Here is a 27943-nt window from a genome sequence, read left to right on the forward strand (position 1 = left end):
ATTCTTCTCAGCTCAGCACGCAGACATGTTGATTGTCCATTGGAGGTGGTATGTGTTTTCTCCCACTGCGTCCTCACCCACTGCGCGCGCACGCGTGTGTGTGTGTGTGTGTGTGTGTGTGTGTGTGTGTGTGTGTGTTCAGCAGCTACAGCAGCCCAAACACCCAAGCTCCTTCAGCCCCATAATAAAGCCCAGACTGAACCCAAAAGCCAGGATGTTTGCACAGGATGATGGTGCCTTCTACCAGACTAACTCAGGAATTTCCAGGACGAATTGATCATGACTGTCAGGTGGTCCAAGTGTCACGCAAGAAGAAACATCCCAAAAAAACCATTCCAAACCAGGGGAATGACCCCTAGCCATTGAAAGAATCACCAGCCTGCAGCTCACCCCAGCAAATCACTAAAAGCTTGCTTCTCTCTCCCTTTGTTTGAAGAGCAGCCTGGTGCCTCCAACAGTGCTGATTCCCTTCAGCCAAATCCCCAGGTAGCCCCTGGACCAAAGCCCCAATTAAAGCCTTCCCTATGTAGTTGCTCTCAATTGACTCAACTTATTCTTACCATCACTGAGTCAAAAATTCCTACCCAGGGCCAACTTCACTGTGGATGCATCAGCCATCCTCTCTAAGAGTGTCTCTTGGAGTCTTGGGGATTCCGCTGGTTATTTTTTCTAGGCAAGTCATTTTGTCCCCAGCCTGAGGTTATGGTGGGAAATGGTGGAGGATGGACAAGAAGAAAGGCTAGAAATTGGTGTTTATTTGCGAAGGCTACCACAACAAATTGCCACAGACTAGGTGACTTAAGCAGCAGAAATTTATTTTCTCATAAGTCTGGGGCTAGAAGTTCAAGGTCAACATGTTGGTTGGTTTGGTTACTCTTAATCCTCTTTCCTTCACTTGGAGATTATTTTCTTCTCTTAGTATTTATAGTCTTCACTCTGTGCACATCTGTGTCCTAATCCCTTTTTATGAAGAAATCAGTCATATTAAATTATGGTCCACCCTAATGACCTCATTTTACCTCTTTAAAGACCATATTTCCAAACACAGTCACATTCTGAGGTGCTAGGAGTTAAGAATGCGACAGGTGAGTCTGGAGGAAGGACACTATTCAACCCCTTATAAGAACTGAAATACGATGCTTAGGTAAATAATGAACAGACAAAACAAAATCATTGGTAATTTTAAGCAGAATAGAGTATAGGCTATGTTCTAATAAAAGTCGTAATGGATTCTGACGTTTTATAAGTATAGTTCATGCTAGTTTTGATGTGCTTTTTAATTGTAATTTGTATTTCTTCTGCACAAAATGTTTGGCACAAACATCTAGGCCTGATGACCCATTTGGCACAAGCATCCCAGTTCCAAGAAAGACCAGTGCTCAAACACAGTTTTTTCACTAACCCTAATAGATACTATATTAAGCTTATATTATCTGTTAAATATGTAAAATAAAGAGAAATATCAATCTTTCACTTATACCAGAGGGTTACCAAAAGCCTACATCAACCCTTTTCTCATCCATCATTTTTAAATTACTACCAATAAAAGAGAAAATGTGCCTATACTACCATCTTAATGAATATACAATAGGTATCATAACTATTAGCATTAATCTTAGTGCATGAGTCATGAAGTCTGATGAAACATTTGATGCCGAATCCCTCTCATACAATCTCCCAAACAGAGTGACTGTTAGGACAGGTCTGGATGTGGGTTGCAGGCTGAACAAGCGTCCATCACTTGACACCTAGTTAAAACAAAAGTGGACAAGATCTCTTAAGTTATAGAATCAATCCCACAACTTATTTATTTGTTTGTTTATTTTATGGTATTGGGGATTTAACCCAGATGCATTCTACTTTTGAGCTATACCCTCAGACTGATCTTATTTTATTTATTTGAAAACAGGGTCTTGCTAGAGAGTCTCACTACTTGCTGAGGCTGTTCTCCAATGTGATCCTCCTGTCTCAGCCTCAGTACAAGGGTTACAGGCACGTGTCATCACACTTGGCTCCCACAATGTTTTTAAGACTCAGTATAGCTGGGTGTATGGGTGTTGTGGTGCACACCTGTTATCTCAGTACTTGTGAAGCTGAGACAGAAGGAGCACAAGTTTGCAAACCTTAGCGAGGCCCTCAGTAACCTAGTGAAACCTGCTTTAAAATAAACATAAGCAAAGGACTGGCAATGTACGTAGAATGCCCCTGGATTCTACCCCATCACTAGTTAAAAATAAATGGAATTCAGTATATTAACTGAATGAAGAAACAATAAAAAATATATTGGCCAAATTTTGGCCTATTAGAAATATTTGAAAGTCTGGTATGTTGCTCTGAATTAGAGTGCTTGCCTAGCACACACAAAGTTTTTTTTAAAAAGTAAATCTTAGAAATATTTGAAATGCTGCAGAGAATAAGAAAAGTTGTAGCTATGAAACTGGCACTGATTCATTTATGATTGAAATGCCCACAGTCAATGTTATAATTTACCCATCGGAGGAAGCATCCCATGAGTTAATTAAAATAAAGCAACAGACTTAGTAGTATATAAGAGCACAATCTAGTTGTTGAAAACAAACAAACTCCTCCAGATGGGCAGAGGTGACTGATGAAGGCGAGGTTTGAGGCGGATACCATCATCCCCTGTCTCTGGTTCACTGGAGCCTCCTAGCCTTCCTCGGTCCCCTTCACCCTAGCTGTGGCTTCTGCCAAAACAAGGGGAGTTAAAATGGAACCTGCAGGTAAAGTCAGTGGGATAACGTGGCCGGCAAGAGAACCTGCGAAGCAAGCAATTATTTCCAACTTTTGGTGGCTAACTCTTGTAATCCTAGGAGGAGGGAGGCTGAGAAGGGAGGATCTCATGTTCCAAGACAGCTTCAGCAATTGAGACTCTCAGCAACCTAAGTGAGGCCCTCCCCTCTATCAAAACAGATATAAATAAATAAATAAGTAAATAAATAATAAAATAAATAAATAAATAAATAAAAAGAACTGGGGAGGTGTAGCTCAGATGGAGAATGTCCCATGGTTCAATCCCCAGTACCCCCCCCACACACACACAGTAAAAATGTTTGTACTTGCTTGCCAACACAACCACTGTTAAATTCTTTCTCAAGCTTTTCTTTCTTTCCTTTTCTCCTGTGGTCACAATGGTCTTGACCCACACAACAAAAGGGACCCCTTTCAACTTCCCTAGGCAATCGATCTCCAGCGATCCTACGGGGCTTCTCTAGTGGGGCTGCTCTTGAACTATTCTTACTCAATCTTTGTCATACTCAACAGACCTTAAACAGCCTAACCTATTCTCTATAGCTCTCCAAATGAGGCTTAATACTTTATTCTCGAAGACAGGCTAAGTAATCTATTAAGATCTTCCAGGCAAGAAATTCAGCTTGCTCAGTGTCCTTCATGATCCCCAAAGATAAATCTTTTCCTTTCCAAATGGGTATTTCTGTGGTATTTGGAAGCACTCAGGTAGGTTTTGGTGACATGAAGTGCTTCCTCTTATTGAAATTAATCAGCAATTTCAAGCAAATACTGTTACCTGAAATTCTCCAGGTGCAAGCTGAACGTCACTTAGCAACACCTCCGGGAAGACATACTGGGTTCCAAAAGTGCCGCTGAGGGAGAATACTTCAAACCTGGTGGAAGCCGTGTCAACCGAGCTACCACAGGAGTGCAAGTCCATCGTTGCACACTTCAGCAGAGTACAAATCTACAGAAGTCACGAAAATCAAAAAGTCATCAGAAAGTCCGATTATGTCACACCGTCTCCATGTGTTGAAACATCATGTTGAGCACCATACAATTTTTATTTGTTAATTATATCCTAATAAAGCTGTGGGAGTTGTTTAATTAATTAGTTAATTTAGTGCTAGTTATTCCAAAAAAATACGTCATAAAGTCAATAGAAATACTCTGTACCTAAAAATGCCTATGCCCCTTGAGTACTTCTTCAATAGAGCCTTCTGGTTCGTTATTGATAAAACAAAGACTTCAGACTTCAGTGCTTCCTGAAATTTATTGTCAAACAGGTTGATCACCTCAGGAGACAATCAGATCTTTGTCGTACAACCATGAACTATTCTCAAGTTAGCATGTTTTTAAATATCAAGAGTGTTTCAGCCAGGTGTGATGGCATACACCTGTAATCTCAGTGCTTGGAAGGCTGAGACATAAGGACCACAGGTTCGAGGCCAGCCTCAACAATTTAATGAAGCTCTCAGTAACCTAGCAAGACCCTGTTTCCAAATTTAAAAAATAATAATAATAAAAAGGGCTAATGGTGTAGTTTGTAGTTTGAAGATAGAATGCCTCTGGGTTCAACCTGTGGGTATAAAAAAAAAGTTTCATCTTTTTAAAAACATTTCATCTAGACACTAAGTACAATCAGTATCTTATTGCCTATTTCATATAATGAAAAAATTAGAATTGTAATAAACAGTAGACTTGATCTAGAGACAACCCTTCTGATCTAGAAAATGACATCCTTTATATCTATGCAAGGGCTGAAAAGGTCAGTAAAGTTTTTCTGCTGCTAGCCTACACAGCCATTTTAATATAAAATCTAAGTATATGAGTCGTATATGAGTCAGCCCACCATTCAGATGGAAAATCCCCCCATAGGAAGAGCCACCTTTGTTTAACTCCATCTGGACAGCATCTTCCAAACCAACATCATCTCTTGCCTGACTAAAGTATTAGCTTCCAACCGGAAAACCAACTAAAGAGATGAAGCCAGGGATGGTGGTGTATGCTTTTAATCCCAGTACTTGGGAGGCTGAGACAGGAGGATCCCAGATTCACAGCCGGCCTCAGCTACTTAGTGAGGACTTTGAAACTTGTTTCAAAACCAAAGAATAAAAAATAATAAGGTTGAGGGCCTAGTTCGGAAGCAAAATGCCCCTGAGTTCAATCCCCAGTACCACAAAAGATTTCTCCTCTCTCTCTCTCTCTCTCTCTCTCTCTCTCTCTCTCTCTCTCTCTCTCTCTCTTCCTGTCTCAGCCTTTCAAGTGCTGGGATTACTGAGTGTGCCCGCGGTTGGGATTACAACCCCTGCTAATGGCTCCTTTTTATCTTAATGACTGTGGGACATCTTTATATTTTACTTAAGATAATCATTCATAGTTTGACACCCAAGTCCACCTGTTTGTACTTCACCTAGTAACTTGTGACACCAAATATTACCTGTAGATAATACTGCCCTTCCACAGTATGCAGCCCATCAAAGGCCCCCAGAGCATAAACTTCATCCAATCTCTTCTCAGACATCTTATAGCTGAGATGACAGCAGAGATCCTTCTGACAAATTGTGTAGTTTCCGGCGATTCCAGCGAGCTCCACAAATGTGAATTCATCAAAAAACACACTGGCCTTAAATTCCTGGTTTCCGGTTGTGGGTATGGCTACACTTCTGGCATAAGAAGCCCAGTTCACTACGGGGCGGGCCGGGTGGGAATCCAGGGTTGAAAGGAGGAGTTTTCCCTCTTTGGTTTTCATGTCATAATGAAACTTTCTTGGAGAATCAGGCGCATAGATGCCACTTCCTGGAAGCAATCAGTTGGAAATGCTATTGGGAGGGGGGAGGGGGGAGGGGGAAGGGATTTCATAGTTGTCACTTTCAACGCATAGCATCATTTTACTCCCTCTAAACTTTATATTTCATTAAATTCATTAAGATATGCTGATGAGAGGACAGAAATAGGAGGAGATCCAATAAAAAATGAAAATAAGGGTCAAAGAAGGCAGAGGTACATGTAAAATGTGGTGAGTTTTGAAGAAAGAAAAAGATTCAGGCACTGTGGCACAAACTATAATCCCAGTCATTGGGAGGCTGAGACAGGAGGATGACAGGATTGAAGCCAGCCTCAGCAATTTAGTAAGGCCTTCTGCAATTTAGTGAGACTCTGTTTCAAATAAAAAATAAAATAAGTAGACTGGAGGGGGGCACATGTCAGAGGTGAATGCCCCTCATTTAAATCTCCAGTACCAAAAATAAAGAAAAGGAGTATATCTCAGATTGAGATCGGTTCTGAAGCACATCCCCAGCTATATGTTAAAAAATTATAAACCGGAGATCACATCAAGGGTACAGGGTAGTACAGTGTGCATACCTATATATGCATACCTATGTTCCTAGCAGCATAATTTGTAATAGCCAAAATATGGAGCCAACCCAGGTCTCCATCAACAGATGAATGGTTTGCAAAATTATGGGGAATAACACACAATGGAATTCTATTCAGCTATAAAGAAGAACAAAATCATGTCATTCGCAAGAAGATGGAAAGACCTGGAGAGCATTATGTTAAGTGAGATCAGCCAAGCACAGAAAGAGAAGGGACATATGTCTTCTCTAATATGCCCAAACCAGGGAGTATTAGGGATACCAGAGGGACTCCAGGTAATGGAGGGAAAACCCAGCAAAGCTAGAATGGAAGGATAGGAGAGGAAGAAGGCTGAGGTTGATTAATGGAGGAGCTACATTCGAATATGTGTAAAAGTATGAATGTAGCATGGTTAACATGGACACTCATTGTTGGGAGGGGGGAAGGTGAATGGGGGTGGGGGAGAGAGCACCAAGCATAGTCTAAATATATACCATTTTCAATATGTTCTACTTATAAATAAAAAACAAGTTAAAAAATTAAAAAGTTACTTTTAAGTCAGATGTGGTGGTGTATGCTTGTAATCTCAGTATTTGGGAGGCTGAGATAGGAGGATGAAGGTTCTAGGCAGCCTCAGCTACTTAGTGAGGCCCTTTGCAACTCAGACTCTGTTTCAACATAAAAATAGGGCTGGGGATATAGTTCAGGGGTAAAATGCCTCTGGGTTCTATCCCCAGGACCACACACAAAAAAGTGATTTTTAAGCCAGGTGTGGGGGCATAGGCCTATAATCCCAGGACTTGGGAGACTGAAGAAAGATAATCACAGGTTCAAGGACAGCCTCAGCAAGTACTGAGAGTCTCAGCAACCTAGCAAGATCCTGTTTCAAAAGAAAAAAAATAAAAAGGGCTGGGGGGGCATAGGGCATAGCTCAGAGTTAGAATGTCCCTGGGTTCAATTCCCAGTTAACACACACACACACACACACACACACACACACACACACACACACAGAGCTATATTTATTTTTCTAATTATATCAGGTCCCTGGATCTTAAGGACCACACATTACCTGTCATTCTTCTTGAGGGGTAATGTATATTGGAGGCTAGGAAATTGACTCCCATGCCCATTGCCCACGCCGAGTGGAACTCCACAGCTGACAGATGTGGCAGCACGTTCATCCACGCCGTGGGGAAGAGGATGGTGTCCACGTGGAAGTCTTTCACTAGGGCAATGGCAGGATCATGGAAGAGTATATCAAAGCACGTGAAAATGCCGAACTTTCCAAAGGTGGTGTTGAAAGTCACCATCTCGGGCTCTTTGGGTGCATCGAATTGATCTTCACCCATGAAAAGGTTTTGCTGTGATACACAGATGAAGGAAATAAAATTATAAGACGTGGGTCTGGACGTCACTGCTCCCGAAATAGTGCTCACTCACATCTATAGGACATGCCCACTTCCTCTGTGACCACTGTCTGCACAGGAAAAGAGACGTGCTTTAGAGCTCAGAGGCCACTGCAGGGAAACGGAGCTCTGGGTTCGGTCTTTATGTTGTAGAAATGTGTATGAGTGCCCTTATCTACAAAGACCATCTTAAATTTCACAAGGTAAGAAATGACAGATACCCTCTATTTTCCAAGAACACTTAACGGTTTCCTGTGGGCCAAGAACTTGATTTTCTTCTTTCTCTTTAAGACCAAGTCTGTTTGATCAGGAGTTTTTCATTCTAGCTTTGGCCCACTGCCAGGACACATTTTTAGAAGAAGGACAAGGTTTAAAAGAGGACATCACATTTCAATGTGGGTAGCACCTACGACTCTCAGACACACCCGACAACACACAGGTCTGTGTTCCTAAGTAAGTGCACAAGAAACCAGTTGGGTCTCTGTAAGATATTACCCCACCTTATCATTGCTTTCCATCAGAATCAGGCGCATAGATGCCACTTCCTGGAAGCAATCAGTTGGAAATGCTATTGGGAAGGGGGAAGGAGGAAGGGATTTCATAGTTGTCACTTTCAAGGCATAGCATCATTTTACTTTGTCTCTATCTGCTTGTAAAGCATGCTTATTATTACCAATTCTAACAGTTGTTTTCTTTCTTGCCCACTTTAATTCATAAAACAGTCAATGACTTAATTAACTGCAAATGAATTTTACCTTATGATAGCGGGCCACCAGTTTTCCCTGAGAATCAAACACCACATCAGTGTTGTACTGGTAACGACCATCAGAGGGACACTGGGAGTCACTGGTATTGCATGGCTTCTTGTCTCCTATATTTGCCACGACATAGATAGAATTGCTCTTGGCCAGGCAGCTGAGTCTTTCTTGCACTGGGGTGTAGCCAAATCTGGTATGTGTTAATTGAAAAAGAAAACTTTTTAAAATCAAATTTAGTTTTTAATGAATTTCAGAATGATATTTTCCTGAAGTTATTATTTGATATGCACTAAAATAAATTCTAAATAGAAGGGAATTCAGTGAAAACCCATACTGGTAGGAATTTGGTTACAGGAAACTACTCTAGAGTGAGATTTCTGGCAATGTATATTTTTCTTCATAGCATGTATCATAACCTGCTTTCACATATTTACTTGGCTTCATCTTAAAATGTCTGCAGAATCCTATACATATAATAATGAAGCAAAGACCTGTATATTCTGTTCACTAAACCATCTTGAAGCTTCAAGTGATAATGGATCTACACAATGGGCCTCAACAAAGTTTTCCCAAGTAAAAAACCAGCTGATGTTCATGACTGGATTTTTCACACTCTGTTTGTTTACCTGTTAGGGTTATCGCAGGGAATCCAGTTGACTTGAGGGTCTGGGATATCCTCCAAGTATGGGTAGATAGATTCCCTGCTGAAGTTTGCACCATAAATACCATCTTCTGGAGTCACAATAATATGTGCACCCTGTTAAAAAGGTATCTGATCAAAACATTTCTCAAACAAGCAAACAATGGGAAGGGGCATTCCTGCAAGAGGAACTGTGTGACCAACAGCCATCTCGGCATGCCTCTTCCCTTTTTAATCTTATTCATTTGTTTTCTATAGTATTATGATTTATTTTCTTTTCTTGAGTACTTGGGTTTCCTAACTCTGCCATTGTTATTTCTCTATAACTGTTTATTCTTTCAGAGACATTAATAATTTTCAAGCCAGCTGTAGTGGGGCATGCCTATAATCCTAGTACTTGGGAGGCTGAGGCAGGGGCATCACAGGTTTGAGCCCACCTCAGCAACTTAGAGAGACTCTGTTGCAAAATTTTTAAAAAGGCTGGGGTTTTAGCTAAGATGTTGAATACCCCTGGATTTAATCCCCAGTATTGTACCAATAACAAAAATAGTTTTCCAGGCCAGGCCATTCTCAGCTCTGCCAAGAACTGTCATCATTAACTGAAGTCAACCCTTCCTGAACTTTGACCACTTGTGCCTGATTGAGTCAGGACTGATTTATAACCCAAATTCTGTCTCTTTCTTCTTTTGCTCTAGTCTTCCCCTGTACTATATTCTGCTAACATAATTCCTACTCCCACAAAGGAAGAAAATCCATGCCAGTGATCTGCACTGAGGCTAGAACTACTTCCTGACCCAACCTGAGACCTTCAGATTAGAGAGTCACCTTGAAAGCTGATGTGTGGCCTTTAAGGAAATAGTTGGATTAAGGGTGAAAAGGAACAGTGGAACTCCCAATGACCTCTTATACACAGAGAGATAAATAGACAGACAGACAGATATAATTCATATGTACCCATGACGTTCATCATCACACTTATCTCTGGTCTATATCGGATTTATGGATATCTAATGTAAACCATTAATCTTCCAAACTGCTCACTTATACTGTATGTTTTGCTTAAACGTAACCCTTTATTTAACTCAGGGACTTAATATGCAGTAACATATATACTTTTATAATTAGAATGAAGTATATAATACACACCAGGAAGCAATTTGAAACCTGCAAACTCTTAAGGGCACAAGAGGCCACTGAGGCTACCAGTATTCTAACAATAGCATCTGGTCTCTGCTCCATTTATCCTCTGATCTTTAGCAGAAAAGAGGAACAAATATTTTGAACTCGAATTTACAGCAAGTTCCTCAAAGTCTGCTGCTTTCTATTTTCTTATTTTTTATGTTTTATTTTTGGTACTAGTAATTGTACCCCAGGAGCAGTCTACTTCCAAGGTATAGTCCTAGATCTATTTTGTCCTTTATTTTTAGAAAGGAGCTCACTAGGTTGCTGAGGCTGGCCTTGAACCTGCAATCCTCCTGTCAGCCTCCCAAATGTTAGGATTACAAGTGGGTGCCACTACCCTCAGCTGATCTGCTGCTTCTTGATGATGACCAAAACATTCTTTGCTTGACTCTGCTCTCGCTGTTGTGTAATAGTGTCTTTGCTCCATTAATTTTGAGAGGAAAGTGGGATTCTAGTTGTGAAACAAGGAATTTTGCTGATCCTAAAACATAAGTCACCCAAAAGTGTAACTGACTCTGCTAATGACCCTTGTCCCCCCAAGCCCCATCCTCCTCATAGGATCTATCATACTGGAGAGATGGTACCTGCTTTGCTGCTGATGTGATCGCTCCTTCCAAAAGATCCAGATTCTGGTTCATCAATGCCAGTGCTTCTTCAGGAGACACTGGTTTTAAGGTGGCATTAGGCAGTATCACTGCATGCTCATAAACAGCTGCAGTAAAAGTATCCAGGGAGCTGGCCTTTAAGACACAGAAAACCAAAATTGCCACATAAGTCAGCAACTGAGAAGTAATCATGCTGAAGTCCAAAGACTGCTGAAAAAACACAGCGTGTGTGCCTTCCTATTTATAGACAGAAAACACAGTAAGTCACATGATTCCCAGAACTTAGTACCTTAAAAATAAACTGCAAAAGCTGATTTGAAGGAAAGTTTGTGCCTTCACAGTATTCATCGACAATAAGAGACCTTGTCTTCTTACAGGGATGATTTAAGAGAAGCAAATCAGGAAAAGTATGTGTATTCATTTTCCAGGGCTGTCTAACAAAGCACCACACACTAGAGTTTAAACAAGAATGTATTTCCTCATAGCTCTGGGGGCATCATCTGGGCTGTGAGGTAAGGATGTATTCCAGGCTCCTCGGTTTGCCTTCCAGATGGTTGTATTCTCATTGTGTCTCTTCAGGTGGTATTTTCTCTGATCATAGGTTCGGATCCAAATTTCTCCTTTTTATAATGGCATCAGTCATCCCAACTAGTTCCCACCTACTTCAGTATGACCCCATCTTAACTAATTAGACCTCAAACAAAGATATTTCCAAAGAAGGCTGTCTTTGGGGGCATAGGACTTCAGCACAACTATCTTGTGTGGGTGCTTGAGTCCTGGTCCTCCTGAGTAACAGGATAAATACCAGCTCCCTCTACTGGTCGCACTCCTTTGGATTTTCCATAGTCAGGTGGGTGGAGATACAACAGGTTTTTCAAGGAGATATAATAGTTACACGAGAATTTATAAAAGGCTTCTTAAAACTGGTATGAGTTAGTGAAGGTTTAAAAAATTTCTACTTTGACCTTCTTAGGTGAGAAAATTAATAAGACCCTCCTGTTGATTTTCTAGTTCAATGAGTAAAAAGCTTGGCTGTCATCTCTCCCATCCTCACCACACACACACACACACACACACACACACACACACACGATGGATAAAAATCAACAACTTTTCTTGGAGGCATCAGAAAACTGAGGTTACAGGACAAACTACCATCCTCAGAACTAGAGAGGCGGACAAACACGGGGATGAAACTTTAAGGAGCAGAGTCCAGAGCTGGAGCCAGCACTCTGGTAGGATCGGCTTAAGCTGTGGTTGATGAATTGCGAAGCTCAGTGTAAACAATTTTGAGAGTCAAAACCCGGGACGGGTAAAGGGAGTTCCACATACTTTTGTGAGTTTCACCTGCAAAAGCTCCACGAGGTTCTCAGGACAAGTAGATAAAAATCAGGGCAAGTATTCCTTCCTGCTTCCTGAAAGGGAAGGGCAAACAAGTGCATTGTGAAATATACCTTAATCATACTGCTTAGTTCTTTAAGGGAAAGTCTGTGATCAGAGCCTGATCCACCTGTGGGAAATCAACCCCTCTAACCTCAACCAGAGGGAGGGTAATCTCACCAAGGGTAGAAAGAAAACAGACATTAACCCCAAGGCTATGTTGGCAGGAACACTTCAAGAGATCTCTTGTTAACTTCTGTAGCAAAGCTACACCAGAAAGGAAGGAAACATTTTCTTTTTTTATTTATTTAATTTTATTGGTGCATTGTAATCATATATCACATTGGAATACAAGACTTGAGAGGATATACAAGCACACATCATCCAATTAGCCCTCATCCAGCCCCCATCCCATTCCCTCCCCCTCCCTCGATCCCATGCTTGTTTGGTGATTAACTCTGACACATTTGTTTATGTACCTCCTGCGTTTTAAAGAGGCTCCATCCTCCCCTATTCCATACCCTCTGATTGATCACCTTAGTTGCTTCATTATAGGGCCCTTTCTATAGCTCGACCTCTTCCTGTTGCCCCTTGCCTCCTAGTTTTTGCTGATTAGGGGAAGCATCTGATTTTTATTTTCTGCGATATTTCTCTGTGCATGCTGCGTTACAAGGACCGATCCCACTCTTGACGGCCCCAGTAGTGGCCTGGCTACCCGGTGGACTGATCCAGACTTCGCTGACTCAAGCAGCGGCCTTGCCTCATGGGAGGCCCCGATTCTGGTCTCGAAGGCCCCGACACCAGCCTAACCCCTCAGCTGGCTGCAATCCCGGCCACAGAGGCCCCAGCACCAGCCTTGCCTCATGGTGGGCTCCGATCCCGGCCACGCTGGCCCCGGCACCGGCCTAACCCCTCGGCAGGATCCGATACCGGCCTCAGAGGCCCCAGCACCAGCCTTGCCTCACAGCAGGCTCCAATGCTGGCCTCACTGGCCCCAACACCAGTCTAACCCCCTCGGCAGGCTCCAATGCCAGCCATTGGCCCCGGCACCGGCCTAACCCCTCGGCAGGCTCTTATCCTGGCCTCGGAGGCCTCAGTAGCAGCCTTGCCTCACGGAAGGTTCCGATGCCGGCCGCTGGCCCCGGCACCGGCCTAACCCCTCGGCAGGCTCTGATCTCGGCCTCAGAGGCCCCTGCACCAGCCTTGCCTCACAGTGAGCTCCAATCCTGGCCTCACTGGCCCCAGCATCGTCCTAACCCCTCGTCAGGCTCTTATCCTGGCCTCGGAGGCCTCAGTAGCAGCCTTGCCTCACAGAAGGTTCCGATGCCAGCCGCTGGCCCCGGCACCAGCCTAACCCCTCGGCAGGCTCTGATCTCGGCCTCAGAGGCCCCTGCACCAGCCTTGCCTCACGGTGAGCTTCAATCCTGGCCTCACTGGCCCCAGCATCAGCCTAACCCCTTGGCAGGCTCTGATCTCAGCCTTGGAGGCCCCAATAGTGGCCTTGCCTCACGGCAGGCTCCGATGTTGGCCATTGGCCCCGGCACCGGCCTAACCCCTCTGCAGACTCCAATCCTGGCCTTGAAGGCCCCAGCACCAGCCTTGCCTCACTGCAGGCTCTGATCCCGGCCTTGCTGGCCCCGGCACCGGCCTAACCCCTCGGCAGGCTCTGATCCTGGCCTTGGAGGCTCCAGCACCAGTCTTGCCTCAAGGCAGGCTCCAATCCCAGCTTTGCTGTGTCCGTTGCCGGCCTCACCCCTCAGCAGGCTCCAATCCGAGCACCCTCTTCGCCCAACCAATTGTCCCACGTTCTCGAGGGTGCGTGGTGGTAGCATTCTGCCTCTGGGGATATTATTTCAAAGGTTCCAGGTGTAATGCATCAAATCTCTGCCTCCCCTGAGTACTGGCCACTGCCATTGCCACTGCCTCCACCATTTCAAATCTTTCCCAAGCTCTTTTTCCACTCTGAATGTTGTCCAGTGTTCCTAAGCATACGTGACAGTAGCATTCGACATTTGGTGTAATTTCTCCAAAAAAATAAGGTTGGTAGGATCCGATTTCTGCTTCTCCTGAATACAAGTCTCCACCGCCATCGCGGAGACCGCTTTCAACACTGCCTTTCTCCTTGGTCTCCGCTAAACTCTCTCCTTACAGGTGATGTCCAAGATTCTTAACAATATAGAGAAACAGCAGTTCTCCTTTACGGGGAATTTTTCCATAAGTTCCAGTGCATTTGGATAAGTTTTGTCTGCATCTCCAGTGTCCTGGCATCCGCCACTGCCTTCTTAACCCCTCCCCGATATTTTTCTTTTTTCTTTTTTTTTCTTTTCCTTTTTTTTTTTTTTTTCAATAAGAGAAGATAGTATGTGTGGGTTGAGGAGGTAGTGGGATCAGGCACTCAGTAGCACTGTGACCTGGCCCGGTTTCCCCATGGGTCCAGCATGCTCCACACTACTTCGCCTGGGGCCCAGAGTCCCGCAACCCGGGCCCCGGCTGATCCAGGGTTCCGGCGTGCCCCATGCAACCCCTGCCCAGGACCCAGAGTCTTACTGGGCCTGGTTTCTCCAGGAGTCTGGAAGGAAACATTTTCAATACTCCACCTTTTCTGTTTCATGCCTTCTACAATCTCTTGTATTAATATCTACTCCATTCTCTTGAATAACTCTAAGATAAGATGGAAGCAATTTGCAGCCCTTTTCGTTCTCGATAATAGGAAACTCTTACCTAAAATCTCTAAAACCTTTAATACAGTGTCAAGAGGATTTCCAAAATCAGGTCTGATTATTAGTGGTGCCGCTGAACTTCTTGATACTATTAAATGCTTTTTCACCCCATATTTTCTCACACACATTATAAATGCCATTGTTGCCCACAGATACAGACAGTAACATATGTGTTACTATATGTTCAAAGGCATCTTTTTTGTGGTCTTTTCCCCCAAGCTGTAATGGTACTGTGTTCTGCTGCTGGAACAGAATACAGGTTATTCTGTTCCATAGTATTTTTTAATTAGAGCAATTCCTGCTACTGTATCTGTTCCTTTGAAGTTAAGCAAATGAGCAGATGCCTCTATGTCCACAGTCTCTTTGGAAGAGACTCCTCTGCAGTCAAAATCATGCAACTTGTATTCCAAACCATCTAAGTTACCAGAAATTTCTAACAAATATTTGGCCAATATTTTCTTCAGTTCTCTAGAATTTGTGGCCACTGTAATTGGATACCATGACTGAACAAGAATAGTCCCTCGAAAAATGCCAGAGAAGGAGAGAAATAACTATCAGACACAGTGATCCTTCACATCAACATTTCCTTTCTATAGTCCAACAAAATCAGCTTAAAGTATACTCTTAATAAAATCACCCCCCCCCCTTTAAAAAGATCACTCAATCCAATTTGTAAGCCAGTAGCACTCTGGGTCTGTGTTTTCCACTGTGAAGAGAACATTTCCTCTGGGGATGACAGGCCGCTCAGGAACAGACTTTACTTCTATCGGAAGATGCCCTTCATGTTTTTCAAGAATGTGGTTCCATCCCTTATTATTAAAGACATTTTCCTGGAAATGTTCTTTGTATATCTCTTAGACTTCCTGGATTTTCTCTTTGAAGTTTTCTGTCTTCTTTTCAGGGCATTACAAGTAGAGTAAACTTTGCTTGTGTTGAGTGGATATAGTTTACAGTGAGTAACCTGCCCACCATGGGGCGAGTGCACGGAAACAGCTTGGGGGGCATCCGCTCCTCCCTGCACCACTTGACTCCAGACACCATTATCTAACTGATCCCATCCTAGGTGGAGCCAGCGCCCAGGCCAATCCACGCCACTGGCCAAGAGGCTGGGCACCAGGCACAGGGTGCACGCAGACCAGAAGGTTGATTTGATAGACAGAGAAAGGCTGAAAAACACAGAAACAAAAACAACAAGCAGATTGGTCTTTTTTTTTTTTTTTTTGGTGGTACTGGGGTTCCTGGAAGCCTTTCTACCTCCGGGCTATATTCCCAGACCTATTTTATGTTTTTATTTGGAAACAGGATCTCTTCATCCAGCAAGGCTGGCTTCGAACCTACACGATCCTCCTGTCTCCACCTCCCAAATGAGGGGATTACAAGCGTGCACCACCACGCCTGGCCAGATTGGTCATTTTAAAGTTACTTTCCTCAACCAGAAACAATAGGAAGATAACTATTTGGTTAACATCCAATTATTTAGTTACTACTTTTGTTTAAGAATTAAAAGCAAAGGGTTGTTACCCGGACAACTCAAACTGGTCTGCTTAGGAAATTGAGCTGTTATCTCTCTAATCTGTTAGTTTTGGTAACAGAACTTTAGTGTGAATGATTCCATTTTGATTTTTAACACATTTTATTCGGCCCTAAGGCAACAGCTTAGTATAAAACAATGGCCTCCTATAAATTGTATTTAACAGCCTGAACTAGATCTCATAAATTTATTATTTGCATTGCTAACTATAGAATTATATTCTGTAGTATCAGAAATACTAGTTGAAGCCATGACTGGCTTTGCTTCCCAATGAGGCTAGCTGAGGAACAGATGTCTGTGAAGTCCAGAAAAGGTCCTCATTAATAAGTCATGGCTAAAAAAAAAAAAAAAAAGGAAAATGAGGTGTAGTGAAGTTAGAGAGAAAAGGCCAGAGGTCAAAGAAAATAAAAAGCACAGATATTAAAATATAAGAGGGGAAAAGGACTTCAAGAGGACAACTCAAGCCAGGTGTGGTGGTGTACACTGGTAATCCCAGCATTTGGGAGGCTAAGACAGGAGGATCTCGGTTCACGGACAGCCTCAACTACTACTTAGTGAGACCCTTAACAACTCAGTGAGACCCCTTTTCAAAATAAAGAATAAAAAATAGGGCTGGGGGTGGAGCTCGGAAGTAGAACGCCCCTGGGTTTCACCCTAGTACCGCAAAAGAGGGGCAACTCAGTTGTTCTGTAATGCAAAGTAAGAACTGAGTAAAGTTCATGAGATCTGATTTTGAAATTCCCTTTAAGAAAGAGAGGGCAGAATTCTGCTTAGATAAGAGTGTTTGAGTTGAGGGATGGTGTGGAAGCTGGGGCCACAATGCATAACAGCCTCCGGCCAGTGGTCTGTGGGGAGAGGGAAAAGCCTGGAAGGAACTATGTAAAGCCATCCAGCGGGAACACGCCCATGGAAGGAACTATGTAAAGCCATCCAGCAGGAACACGCCCATGACCTGCGTAGACAGCAAAACCCCAACCACAGTCTGGTCTCATACAGAATCTGAAAGTCACAGCCTTGGTGATAAAATCTAAGAAAGAGACAGAAGTAGAGAGAACAAAGGCATACCCCGCTGCCCAGGATGACTCTGGTTTCCTGGCACTGGGGTAAAGTATATTGGAAAAGTCTAGGAATAAAGTCATGCATTTTTGTAAAGATAAGAAGTGTCTCTAAACACAGTGATCTGCAACCCCCCATCCATCCCAGAGAACCTGTCTGCTCTCCTGTGAGCAGCAGTGAGTTAATTAATGACCAGCGTGGAAAAAGACTCCGTGGCCTGGGGAAAATGGGCCAAAGATTATTAGGAAAAAGGTGACAGAGAGTCTCTTTCAAAGAAGGCTCCCAGCCTTGCACAGGCTGCAGCAAATCCTTGAGAAAATGTATACAAACTTTCTCTGCCTTTTTGTCCTATTCAGGATTTCCAGGGACAGGATGACGCTAGGGAGGGCTGTTTGCTTTACTCAGTCCACCGATTTTAATGTTGATCTCTTCCAAAACACCCGCACACACAAAGAAATAGTGTTTAACCAGCTATCTGGGTATCCGTGCCCATTTAAGTTTACACATAAAATTAACCATCACATGATGAAAGCAACATCTGCTTCCATTAGAGCAGTTACTGCAAAAAAAAAAAAGGGGGGGGGGGTTTCTAGGCCCTCTACTCATTTAAGTACGTATTTCACTATACACACACACACACTGGCATATACTTAAACACATACGTGGCAGGTGAATTCAGCTCTCATAAATGAGTTTATGCTATAAAAATATGCACGCACACACACTGTCTTGGTCTTTTTCTGTTGCTAACAACACAACACAATAGACTGGGTAAATTATAAAAAAAAAAAAAGATATTTATTTGGAGCCATTGATATTCTGTCATGATACCATGACTTTATTTCATTGTAATCACCTCCCAAAGACCCACTCTAAAGCATAGCTGAATTAAGTTTCCACCCTCTTAATACTTTACAGTATTCAATGTGAGTATTGGAAGGGTTTAACATGGTTCTATTTATACCATATTTATCTATTCATAATCATATTCAAACCATAGCAAACCCACTGCTTTTAAAATCTTAAATTCAAATGAGCTAAAAAAAAAGTTTATGGCATTTCTTGTAACCAAACACTAAGGACTCCCCCATTCTTTTTGCCAAACTAATCTTGAAGGCTCTGGTGAAGAGGTCGTGGTAATTTTCCAGGTCCCTGTCCTAACCGCAGAGGGTCCTTCTCAAACACTCTTCCATAGAGGGCCACGACCAAGATAGGCAGAGGGGCTCTACTTCTGCTCCTTAGACGTCCATCTCTTGAAACCTGCTCAAAGAAAGCAAAGGATTAACTCCAGTGCAGATCTTTGTCTCCAGCCCAGAGGCCCTACTGATAACATCAATCCTAAAGCTCCATAGAGTAGTAAAAAATGCACAAGATTTGGTGTCAGAAGACCCAGGTTCATGTTTCAGGTCTGATAGAGTGGCACTGAGTGAGAATACAGCAAATAATTTTTTTTCACAAATAATCAATTGAGATAATGTATAAAAAGGTGTGTGTATATGTGTAACTGGGGATTGAGCCCAAGGGCATTCTACCTCCCTTGGTACAACCCCAGCCCTTTAGTTTTTTAAAAAAATGCTTTATTGGTGCAGCCAGGCGTGGTGGCGCACGCTTATAATCCCAGCATTCGGGAGTCTGAGACTGGAGAATCGCGGTTTGTGGACAGCCTCAGCTATTTAGTGAGGCCCTCTGCAACTTAGTGAGACCCTGTTTCAAAATAAAGAATAAAAAATAAGGCAAGGGGTGTAGCTTAGAGGTCAAATATCCCTGGGTTCCATCTCCAGACCCGCAAAAAAAAAAAAATTATTGGTGCATTGTAGTCATACATCGTAATGGGGTACAAGATGGTGGAGGCACACATGCACATACCACGTATTAACTGCTACTATTATTAGAGGAGCTTCTCAAAATGAAATAACCACAAAATAATTTGTAGGTACACTATTCAATGCACTTTTTATGTATATGCGTGAATACTGGGGATTGAACCCAGGGTGCTTTACCTCTGAGCTACACCTCTAGCCTTTTATATTTATTGTTTTGGAACAGAGTCTTGCTAGGTTGCCGAGAGTCTCACTAAATTGCTGAAGCTATCCTCCAACCTACAATCCTGACTCAGTCTCCCAAGTACTGGGATTATAGGCATGAACCACAACTGCCAGCTAATGCACCACATTTAACTTGAACCTTCTAAACCATGCAAAGGAACCGAATATTAGTTGTCATTATCAGAAACTAATATTTTGGATTTTAGCTTCTCTGTAACTTCTACTATTGTCTTAATCTCAACAAGACATTTAAGTAGAAAAATCAATCCTAATTCATCCCAGAATAAAGACTACAAGTCGTGCTCCATATCACCATTTCCATGTCTTTAAAGTGTCTCTCATAGAATATGAAAGGCAAGATTTTGATACTGTCCAGGTCTAGCTTATCTGAAGAAATATATCATCGTGAAAACCCCCTACCTCATAATGACTTTCAGGGGCAAGCTGACTTCCGCTTAGAACCACCTGCGGGAAGACATAGCTTGTTCCAAATGTGCCACTCAGGGAGAATTGGTTGAACTTGGTGAAAGCTGACCCCACGGGCTCTCCACAAGTTCCCAGGTCAGTCGTTTGACACTTCAAGAAAGTGCATATCTACATTGAAGAAAGAAAAAAAAAGAATAGTCAGAAAGCTTGAAAATATTTTCTCAGCTAAATAACATAATTTTAAAGAGTAGAGAAATACATTAATTGCTTCTTAAGCAGTGTTGTTTTAACTTCAGGTTACAATTTGTGAGTGAATCTTAGTGCCAATTTATTGGATCAGGAGTGTGTGTGTGTGTGTGTGTGTGTGTGTTTCTGGGGATTGAAACCAAGAGAATTCTATCTCTGAGTTATGCTCCAGACCTGTTTTATTTTTTATTTTGAAACAGGTCTTACTGGGTGCTGGCCTCGAACCTGAGGTCCTCCTTTCTCAGCCTTCCAAGCACTGACATTAAGGCGTGTACCACAGCACCAGGCTTATCACTTTTTTAGTAAAGTCAAATGGAATAGAATAGAATTTTAAAAATCAGAGTGCATTGCACATAATTAAAGGTATTTCTAATTCTAATTTAACATATTTCATGAACCTTATTTTAACTAAATTTCTCTTTTAACTCAGTTATACATCCATATGGCTGAATTGGGTCACAATTTAAAACATATGACCTCAGAAAAAACACTACAGTAAAATAACTTGATGGTAAAAGATAATGCACAGAGATTGCAGCTTTTTAAAAAATTGGTACTGGGGGTTAAGCCCAGGGACATTTTAGTTCTGAGCTAAGTCTCCAGCCATTTTTAAATTTTTTTATTTTGAAACAGGGTCTCACTAAGTTGCTTCAGCTGCCTTTGAATCTGAGAGGCTCTTGTCTCAGCCTCCCAAATACTGGGATCACAGCTGTTTGCCACCACATTCACAGCTTCTTAAAGTTGGCCTGCTGAGAACTAATTGGTTTACTTTGCTTTTGACTTGCAATCAAAATATTAATTCTGTTCTTGCTAAGACTGAACAAATTGAGTGTTCCAGGGGGAAATTTTCAGTGATAAATGTAGTATCATAGCACGTAACTGACTCCTGCAAAATTTTTAAAGAAAGGCAATAATGACTTAGAAAAAGAAACCAATAACAACAAAGCACTCTGACAGATTTCTACACGTCTACCTGTAAATAGTATTGGCCCTCGACGATGTGCAGGCCATCAAAAACACCCAGGGCATAGGCCTCGTCCGCTCTCTTCTCAGACATCTCGTAAGTCAAGTGACAACACAGGTCTTTCTGGCAAACCGTGTAATTTCCCACATAGCCCTTAAGCTCAATGAAGGTGAACTCATCAAAATAAATCTTCCCCGGAAAGCTTGGCTGCTCGGAGGAGGAGGGCTCGACGCTTCTCGCGTAGGAGCGCCAGTCCACGGCTGCAGGGTAGGTGGGATGGCTGCGAGGCCGAACCCTCAGCTCTGACAGCATCAGCTGCCCGCTCTCTGTCTCCATGTCATAGTGATACACCTTCACCGCGTCTGGGGCATAGATTCCACTCCCTGCAGGCAATCAAGAGAAATGAAGATGCTGGTTTTAATTTTTATGTTGGTACTGGGGATTAAACTCCAGGGACATTCTACCTCTGAAATACCCCAGTCCTTTTTATTTAGTTAGTTTTAAACAGGGTCTCACTCAATTGCTGAGGGCCTTGCTAAGTTGCTGACGCAGGCCTCAAACCTGCTATCCTCTTGTCTCAGCCTCCCAAGCACTGGGATTATAGGTGTGAGCCACCACGCCCAGCATTTCCCCCCCCCCTATTTTGAAGTGCTAGGGATGGAATGCAGGGCCTCACAAATGTTAAGCAAGGGCTTTACCACTGAAATACATTTCCAACCCCCAAATTTTTATGGTGACAAACTGATAGAATATTCCCATGTGAAATTAAAGTTACAAAGCATAAAAAATTTTCAAGACGGAAAAGGAGAGAGCTGTTACTTTGGCCTGTGCATTGGCAATGAAATTATCATTTACTGTGATGGCTTTTTTTTTTGGTCTTGTTTTTCTTTTCCTTCTCCTTCTCCATCCTTTCCCAGTGGTACTAAGGATTGGATCCAGGAGTGCTCCACCTCCGAGCTACACCCCCAGCCCTATTTATTTATTTATTTATTTAATTTTTAAACAGGGTTTCACCATGTTGCTGAGGCCGTCCTCATACCTGCATTTCTCCTGTCTCAGCCACCAACTACTGGGATTACAAGCATGCACCACGACACCCAGTTTGCTTATCTTGATCTTTTCTTTCTAAAGCCAACTTAACAAGAAATGAGAAGATTTCCCAAATGTGAAGAATATTTTTAGCTCTTCACTGACCCTTACTAATTTATTTGTGTCTTGGATTTCTCAGTTGCATGGATGGATAACAAAACAGTCAAGAGGCCAGGGCATGGTGGCGCAGTAATCCCCGCGCTTGGGAGGCGGAGACAGGAGGATCGCACAGATTTGAAGCCAGCCGCGCTGGTTTAAGAGACTCTGTTTCCAAATAAAAAAGTATAAAATAGGTCTAGGAATGTAGCCCCGAGGTAGAAGGGCTTCCAGGAACCCCAGTACCAGCAAAAATAAAAATAAAAATAAATAAAAATAAAACAGTCAAGAGGAACTGGTGCATACCCTTGAACTTACATCCTACAAAGGATGAACTCTGGAAACTTGGTAAGTCGAAACTGATTTTATCTGCTGAGCAATAAGATTTATTTCACTATAAGTTATAGACGTTGACTCAGACAGTCTTTTGATCTGGCTTTTGTTTTTTTTTATATACCTTGACTTCCCGCTTCCTCCAATTTCCACTTAGTTAGAATTGAGATAAATGGATGCAGTGGCGCATGTCTGTAATCCCAGTACTTGGGAGGCTGAGAAGGAGGAGCACAGATTTGCAGCCAGCACCTTGTAAGGTCCTCTGCAACTTAGTGTTTCAAAAAAAAAAAAAAAAAAAATAGGGCTAGGGGTGTAACTAAGAGATAGAATTCCCCTGAGTTCAATCCCCAATGCCACAAAGTTTTAAAATTAAAATTGAGATGTTTGCCTTTTTTACTTCCAAGAATAAAGTTCCTTAAGTAGAAAACAATGCTATTGATTTTGTGGTGCTAGAATTCACGAATCAATGACTACAATAAATTTGGTTGCTCTTTTACTCTTCCTGCCCCTCAGGCCTCTGTCTTCCTGCACTGGGAACAGCTCTCCCTCATCCCTTTTTATGGTCCCTGTCAGGGTCCCTTGCCCCGCTCCAAGTTCATCTCCACCCCCTCCTCTCCCGACCACCAAGCCGACCACAGAGGTAAGAGACCAGAGGCATTGGTAGAGGAAAGCCTCAGCAGTTTGGCCATCCAGGATCCCCTGGACTCACTTGACCCTACTTACAACTAGGGCCATTTCTAGGACCTCGACACAGCACCCAAGTTCACTGATGCTGGGGCTGCCACAGCTGGGGCTGTGATTGGGACCGTGTTTGGGAGCCTCATCACTGCTTGTATGAGGAATCCTCTAAAACAACAGCTCCTCCCCCACGCCTTTCTGGGGTGGGTCCCTGAGAGGCCAGGTACTCTGCCTGATGGCCAGCCTTTCTCATCCTCCTCACCAAGCGAAGGCGCCGCCCCTCATACCCACCATCCTTCTCCTCCCCTCTTCTATGCCCTGTATGTCTCTTCCTATATATCCCCAGCTGGCCTGGGGAATTGGTTGGCTCAAGGTTTGACAGAGGAAAGATTAATAATTATTGGTAAAGAAAAAGAAAAAGGATGAGAAAAGAGGGAAAGGGAAAGGAAAAAGGAAGAAAGGAAAATCATGTCTGACAACAAGTGAAGGCTTCCTGAGGCTGGCGGCGCAGGGCTGGCGCATTACCGGTCATGTGCATGCTGGTGTTGTGGGTGTTCGCAGCCAGCAGATTGACTCCCATGGCTCTGGCCCACGCGGAATGGAAAGGGACAGCGGACAGGAGGGGCAGCGTGTTGTACCAGGCTGTGGGATAGAGGACGCTGTCAACTTGAAACTCATCCACCAGCACCGCAGCCGGCTCATGGGAAAAAATGTCAAAGCAAGTAAAGACGCCAAACTTCCCAAAGGGGGTGGCAAAAGTCACCGATTCTGAATCCTGGGGGAAATTGAATTGGATTTCTGGTGCAAAAAGGTTGTACTGTTAACAAAAAGCAAAGAAGGGGAAAATCAGATTTAAAAAAAAAGAAATCACCAACAACTGTGGTCAATACCTATAAAATCTTTTCTCTGAATTAAAACGATTATTCATAGATTTGCACAAATCATGCCCACTCTATAAAGTTCAATATGAATGTATTTAATATCACTGAATTGTACACTTAAAATAGTTCAGATGAAAAATTTCAGGCTATGTGCATTTTACCACCACCACCACCACCACAGTAATAATAGTAATAATAATAATAATAACAATAACAATATGAACTTTATGTTGCTGTCCCATGTGACTTCTAAAAGAATTACCCTGAGGGAAAAAACTGTTAAGAGGGCTAGAGGGGTAGACAATATGGTTTGACTCTTTGAGGGACAGACTGCCCCTGAAATAAGCCCTATTCTTTCCATGATGCATATTTCTTTAGGTGCTATTATGGTTTGAATCTGAAATGTCCTCAAAGACTCATGAGTTGAAGGCTTGGTCTCCAATGTAGCAATGTTCAAAGGTGGGGCTTTGGGGAAGTGATTGCCCAAGGTGTTGTGATGTTCTGTCTCACCAAATACCCATAACATGGGGCCAAGAAACCAAGGCCTGAAGACTCAGAGCCATGAGCCAAACTCAGTCTTTTCTCCTGTAAGGTGATTTCCTCAGGTATTTTGTCACAGTGACCAGAAGCTGGCTGGCATAAGCACATATGCAATAAAATTCCCCTCTTCTTGAAAAGACAATTTGTTTGAAAATGAGAAAATGAAAATTATTAGAAAATTAGAAAATTATGTTCCATTGCTATCAAAAAAGGTCCTAAAGAAATAAATAATAGCTTAGTATAAACTAGGCCCAACACTAACTCTGATATTAAATCATGGATAAAACTGAGCACTTCTCCTTTCTCAGAGTAAATGGAAATCTTTGTCAGGCTATTGTCACATGTATTTTAACATTCTGCCATATTCTATTTTATGACTAATTCAAAGTCAGAACCCTAATTTGGGACTGAATAAATTAAATGTCCCTTTCAACTAGAATTAGTAATAATTATGAGATGCATCCATAGCAGTTATCTCCTCAGCAGTCAACAAACTTACTTGCATATCACAAGCAAGAAAGAAATGAGAGAGAGAGAGAGAGAGAGAGAGAGAGAGAGAGAGAGAGAGAGAGAGAGAGAAGGAGAAGGGAAGGGAAGGGAAGGGAAGGGAAAGGAAGGGAAGGGAAGAGCAGGGCAGGACAGGGCAGGGCAGGGCAGGGCAGAGTGAGGAGGAGGAGGAGGAGGAGGAGGAGGAGAGGAGGAGGAGGAGGAGGAGGAGGAGGAGGAGGAGGAGGAGGAGATAGAGTGGTTAGGGCAGAAGTAATTCTCACCTTATGGTAGCGAGCCACCAGCCTGCCTTCAGAATCATACACCACGTCAGTGTTGTACTGGTAACGGCCATCAGGGGGACACTGAGGGTCAGTGGTGTTGCATGGCTTCTTGTCCCCAATATTTGCCACAATGTAGATAGAGTTGTCCTTGGCCAGGCAGCTAAGCCTCTCTTGCACTGGTGTGTAGCCAAACCTGAAAAAACAGACATTGCTTCAAACTGACCATCTACAATGATTTCTAAAATACCAGCTAGGTGTGGTAGGGCTCACTAGGAATTCCAGTCCTTGGGAGGCTGAGACAGGAGGGTCACAGGCTCCTGGCCGGCCTCAGCAACTAAGTGAGGCCCTCTGCAACTCAGTGAGACCTTGTCTCAAAATAAAAAAATGCTGGGCGTGTAGTTGAGAAGTATAATGTCCCCTGGGTTCTATCCCAAGCACCAAGAGAAAATTCAAAATGATACTTTATATGCCTGCTTCCTATTAACACAGCACGTCTAGGTTAAGAATTGACAGAAAAGATTTTAAAACCCAGATGCAACATAATGTTCATCTTCATGAAACCTAACTTCTTTCCATGTTCCCGACTTTAGATATCAGTGCAAGACTGAAGCACTAAACGATGGCGGAGGGAGAGAGGAGGAAGAGCAACACTGTCCTTCATGAAGCGTCCCCAGAAAGGCAAATGGAGGGCTTAAATTTTCACACACTCTTTTGTGGGAAGCACCTCATCTATAATCCAAGCTATAACCCTAGAGATTTGCTGGTATGAGATGTGGTCAGAAATACAAGTACCAGAGGGCAGAAAAATAGTTGGTCCTGTGTAACTCCTATTCTATAGAGAACAAAGGCTGCAGTTGTGTAGTGGAAATGTAAACAAACACTTCCCAGTGCTGGCTTGGTTTTCTCATCTGTCAGACGTGACATACAGAAAAAACTGAGTCAAAATTTATTTGCTTTCTTGTCCTAAAGAGATTTCAGAGCAAAGTATGGCGGCGAATGCCTGCAATTCCATCACTTGGGAGGCTGACAGGAGGATTGCAGGTTCAAGGCTAACCTTGCCAACTTAGTGAGGCTCTCAGCAACTCAGCAAGACCCTGTTCCCAAGAAAATATTATAAAATAGGGCTGGGGGTGTAGATACAAAGCCCTTGGTTTCCATCCCAGTACCACAAGAAGAGAGACAGAGAGAGAGAGAGAGAGAGAGAGAGAGAGAGGGAGGGAGGGAGAAATTGATTTTAGTAACTGTTATTAATTGCTGTGGTTTAGACATACATTTTGTGTGGTTTTAGGGATTGAGACCAGGGCTATTCTACCTCTGGGCTATACCCCCATTTTAGCGATGGGTAACAGTGATGGGTAACATCGAAAAGAGCTCTGCAGTGTGCAGATTCCACGCGTGTTATACTTTACTTGACACTTCTGTTCCCTGTGTAAGGGAAGTAGAGAAGAAATTTTATTACCTCTGTTTTACAAATAAAGAAAGGAATGGAATGTCAAACACGTAAGTTATGTGCCCCACATTGGAGCCAGCACAACGTGGGCTTGGAAGAAGTGCTTCCTGTTTCAAATCCCATGCAATTTCCATTCACATTATTGATCACATTGTAAGTCATAGTGATAGCAACACTCTTTGGAAATATGGACTCATTCAACTTTTTACCATTCTTGTGAAATAGGCAGGTGTTTGAGGGTGAGCCAACTCACTGGTATTTGAGAACATACATCCTAAATGTTACGACTTTCTCACTTTGTGGACACCCAATTGAACACACTTATTATGAAATTGTGCACACACATACTGTTCTTTAAAGAAATTTGCAAAATATAACCAATCAAGTATCATTTTTTAAGTCATCTTCCAAGCAGGAGACAAGCCAGATGGTATACATTTTGAAGCAATAGAAGCATCAAAGTCCAGTGCTCTAGATTGGCTATATATCAGCAAAATTATTAGTCAAGTGTAGTGAATTGGCTTTGGTTTTCTACATCATCATAACTTCTTTGTTAAAATATCAAAGAGTAATGACCTGACTTTACCTCTGGGGGTCTCTACACGGAATCCAGTTCACTTCCGGGTCTGGTATATCCTCCAGATAGGGGTAAATGCTGTCTCTGGTGAATATCCATCCATAGATTCCATCTTCTGGGGTTACAATGATATGGGCACCCTGCTCAGCACAAGTGGAGACAAAGAAAGCTTCTCATAAATTCCAAGTACCCTCCCAGTACCCAGGCTCCTTCCCAGTAACCCGGCCAGGCTGGGAAGAGCAGTACCTGCTTGGCTGCCAGCTGGATGGCTTTCTCCAAAACATCTATGTTCTTGTTCATCAGGAGCAGAGCTTCTTCCTTTGAAACAGGTTTTTCTGTTCTATTTGGTAGTATAACAGCATGCTCATACACGGCAGCAATGAAAGTGTCCAGCGCACCAACACTCAGGTCAAAGAGGGCAAAAACCACCAGGCATTTTGTAAAATATAATGTAATCAT

The 27943-nt window shown here is 42.8% G+C and overlaps 1 protein-coding gene across 1 annotated transcript; it reads right to left on the bottom strand.

The window, feature by feature from the left end:
• Positions 1 to 1565: 1565 nt before the first annotated feature.
• On the bottom strand, positions 1566 to 27943 carry LOC308266100 (uncharacterized protein; the record flags this gene model as incomplete). Its single annotated transcript, XM_080700126.1, has 16 exons — positions 1566 to 1748; positions 3545 to 3715; positions 5189 to 5547; positions 7181 to 7472; positions 8273 to 8465; positions 8902 to 9032; positions 10682 to 10939; positions 15108 to 15286; positions 15772 to 15968; positions 18495 to 18649; positions 19855 to 20028; positions 21080 to 21453; positions 23792 to 24083; positions 25458 to 25650; positions 27494 to 27624; positions 27731 to 27943. The coding sequence occupies 16 exons, from the start codon at positions 27941 to 27943 to the stop codon at positions 1566 to 1568; spliced, it is 3495 nt and encodes a 1164-aa protein (XP_080556252.1).

The sequence above is a fragment of the Muscardinus avellanarius genome, assembly GCF_963383645.1.
Source record: "Muscardinus avellanarius genome assembly, chromosome: 8".
NCBI lineage: Eukaryota > Metazoa > Chordata > Mammalia > Rodentia > Gliridae > Muscardinus > Muscardinus avellanarius.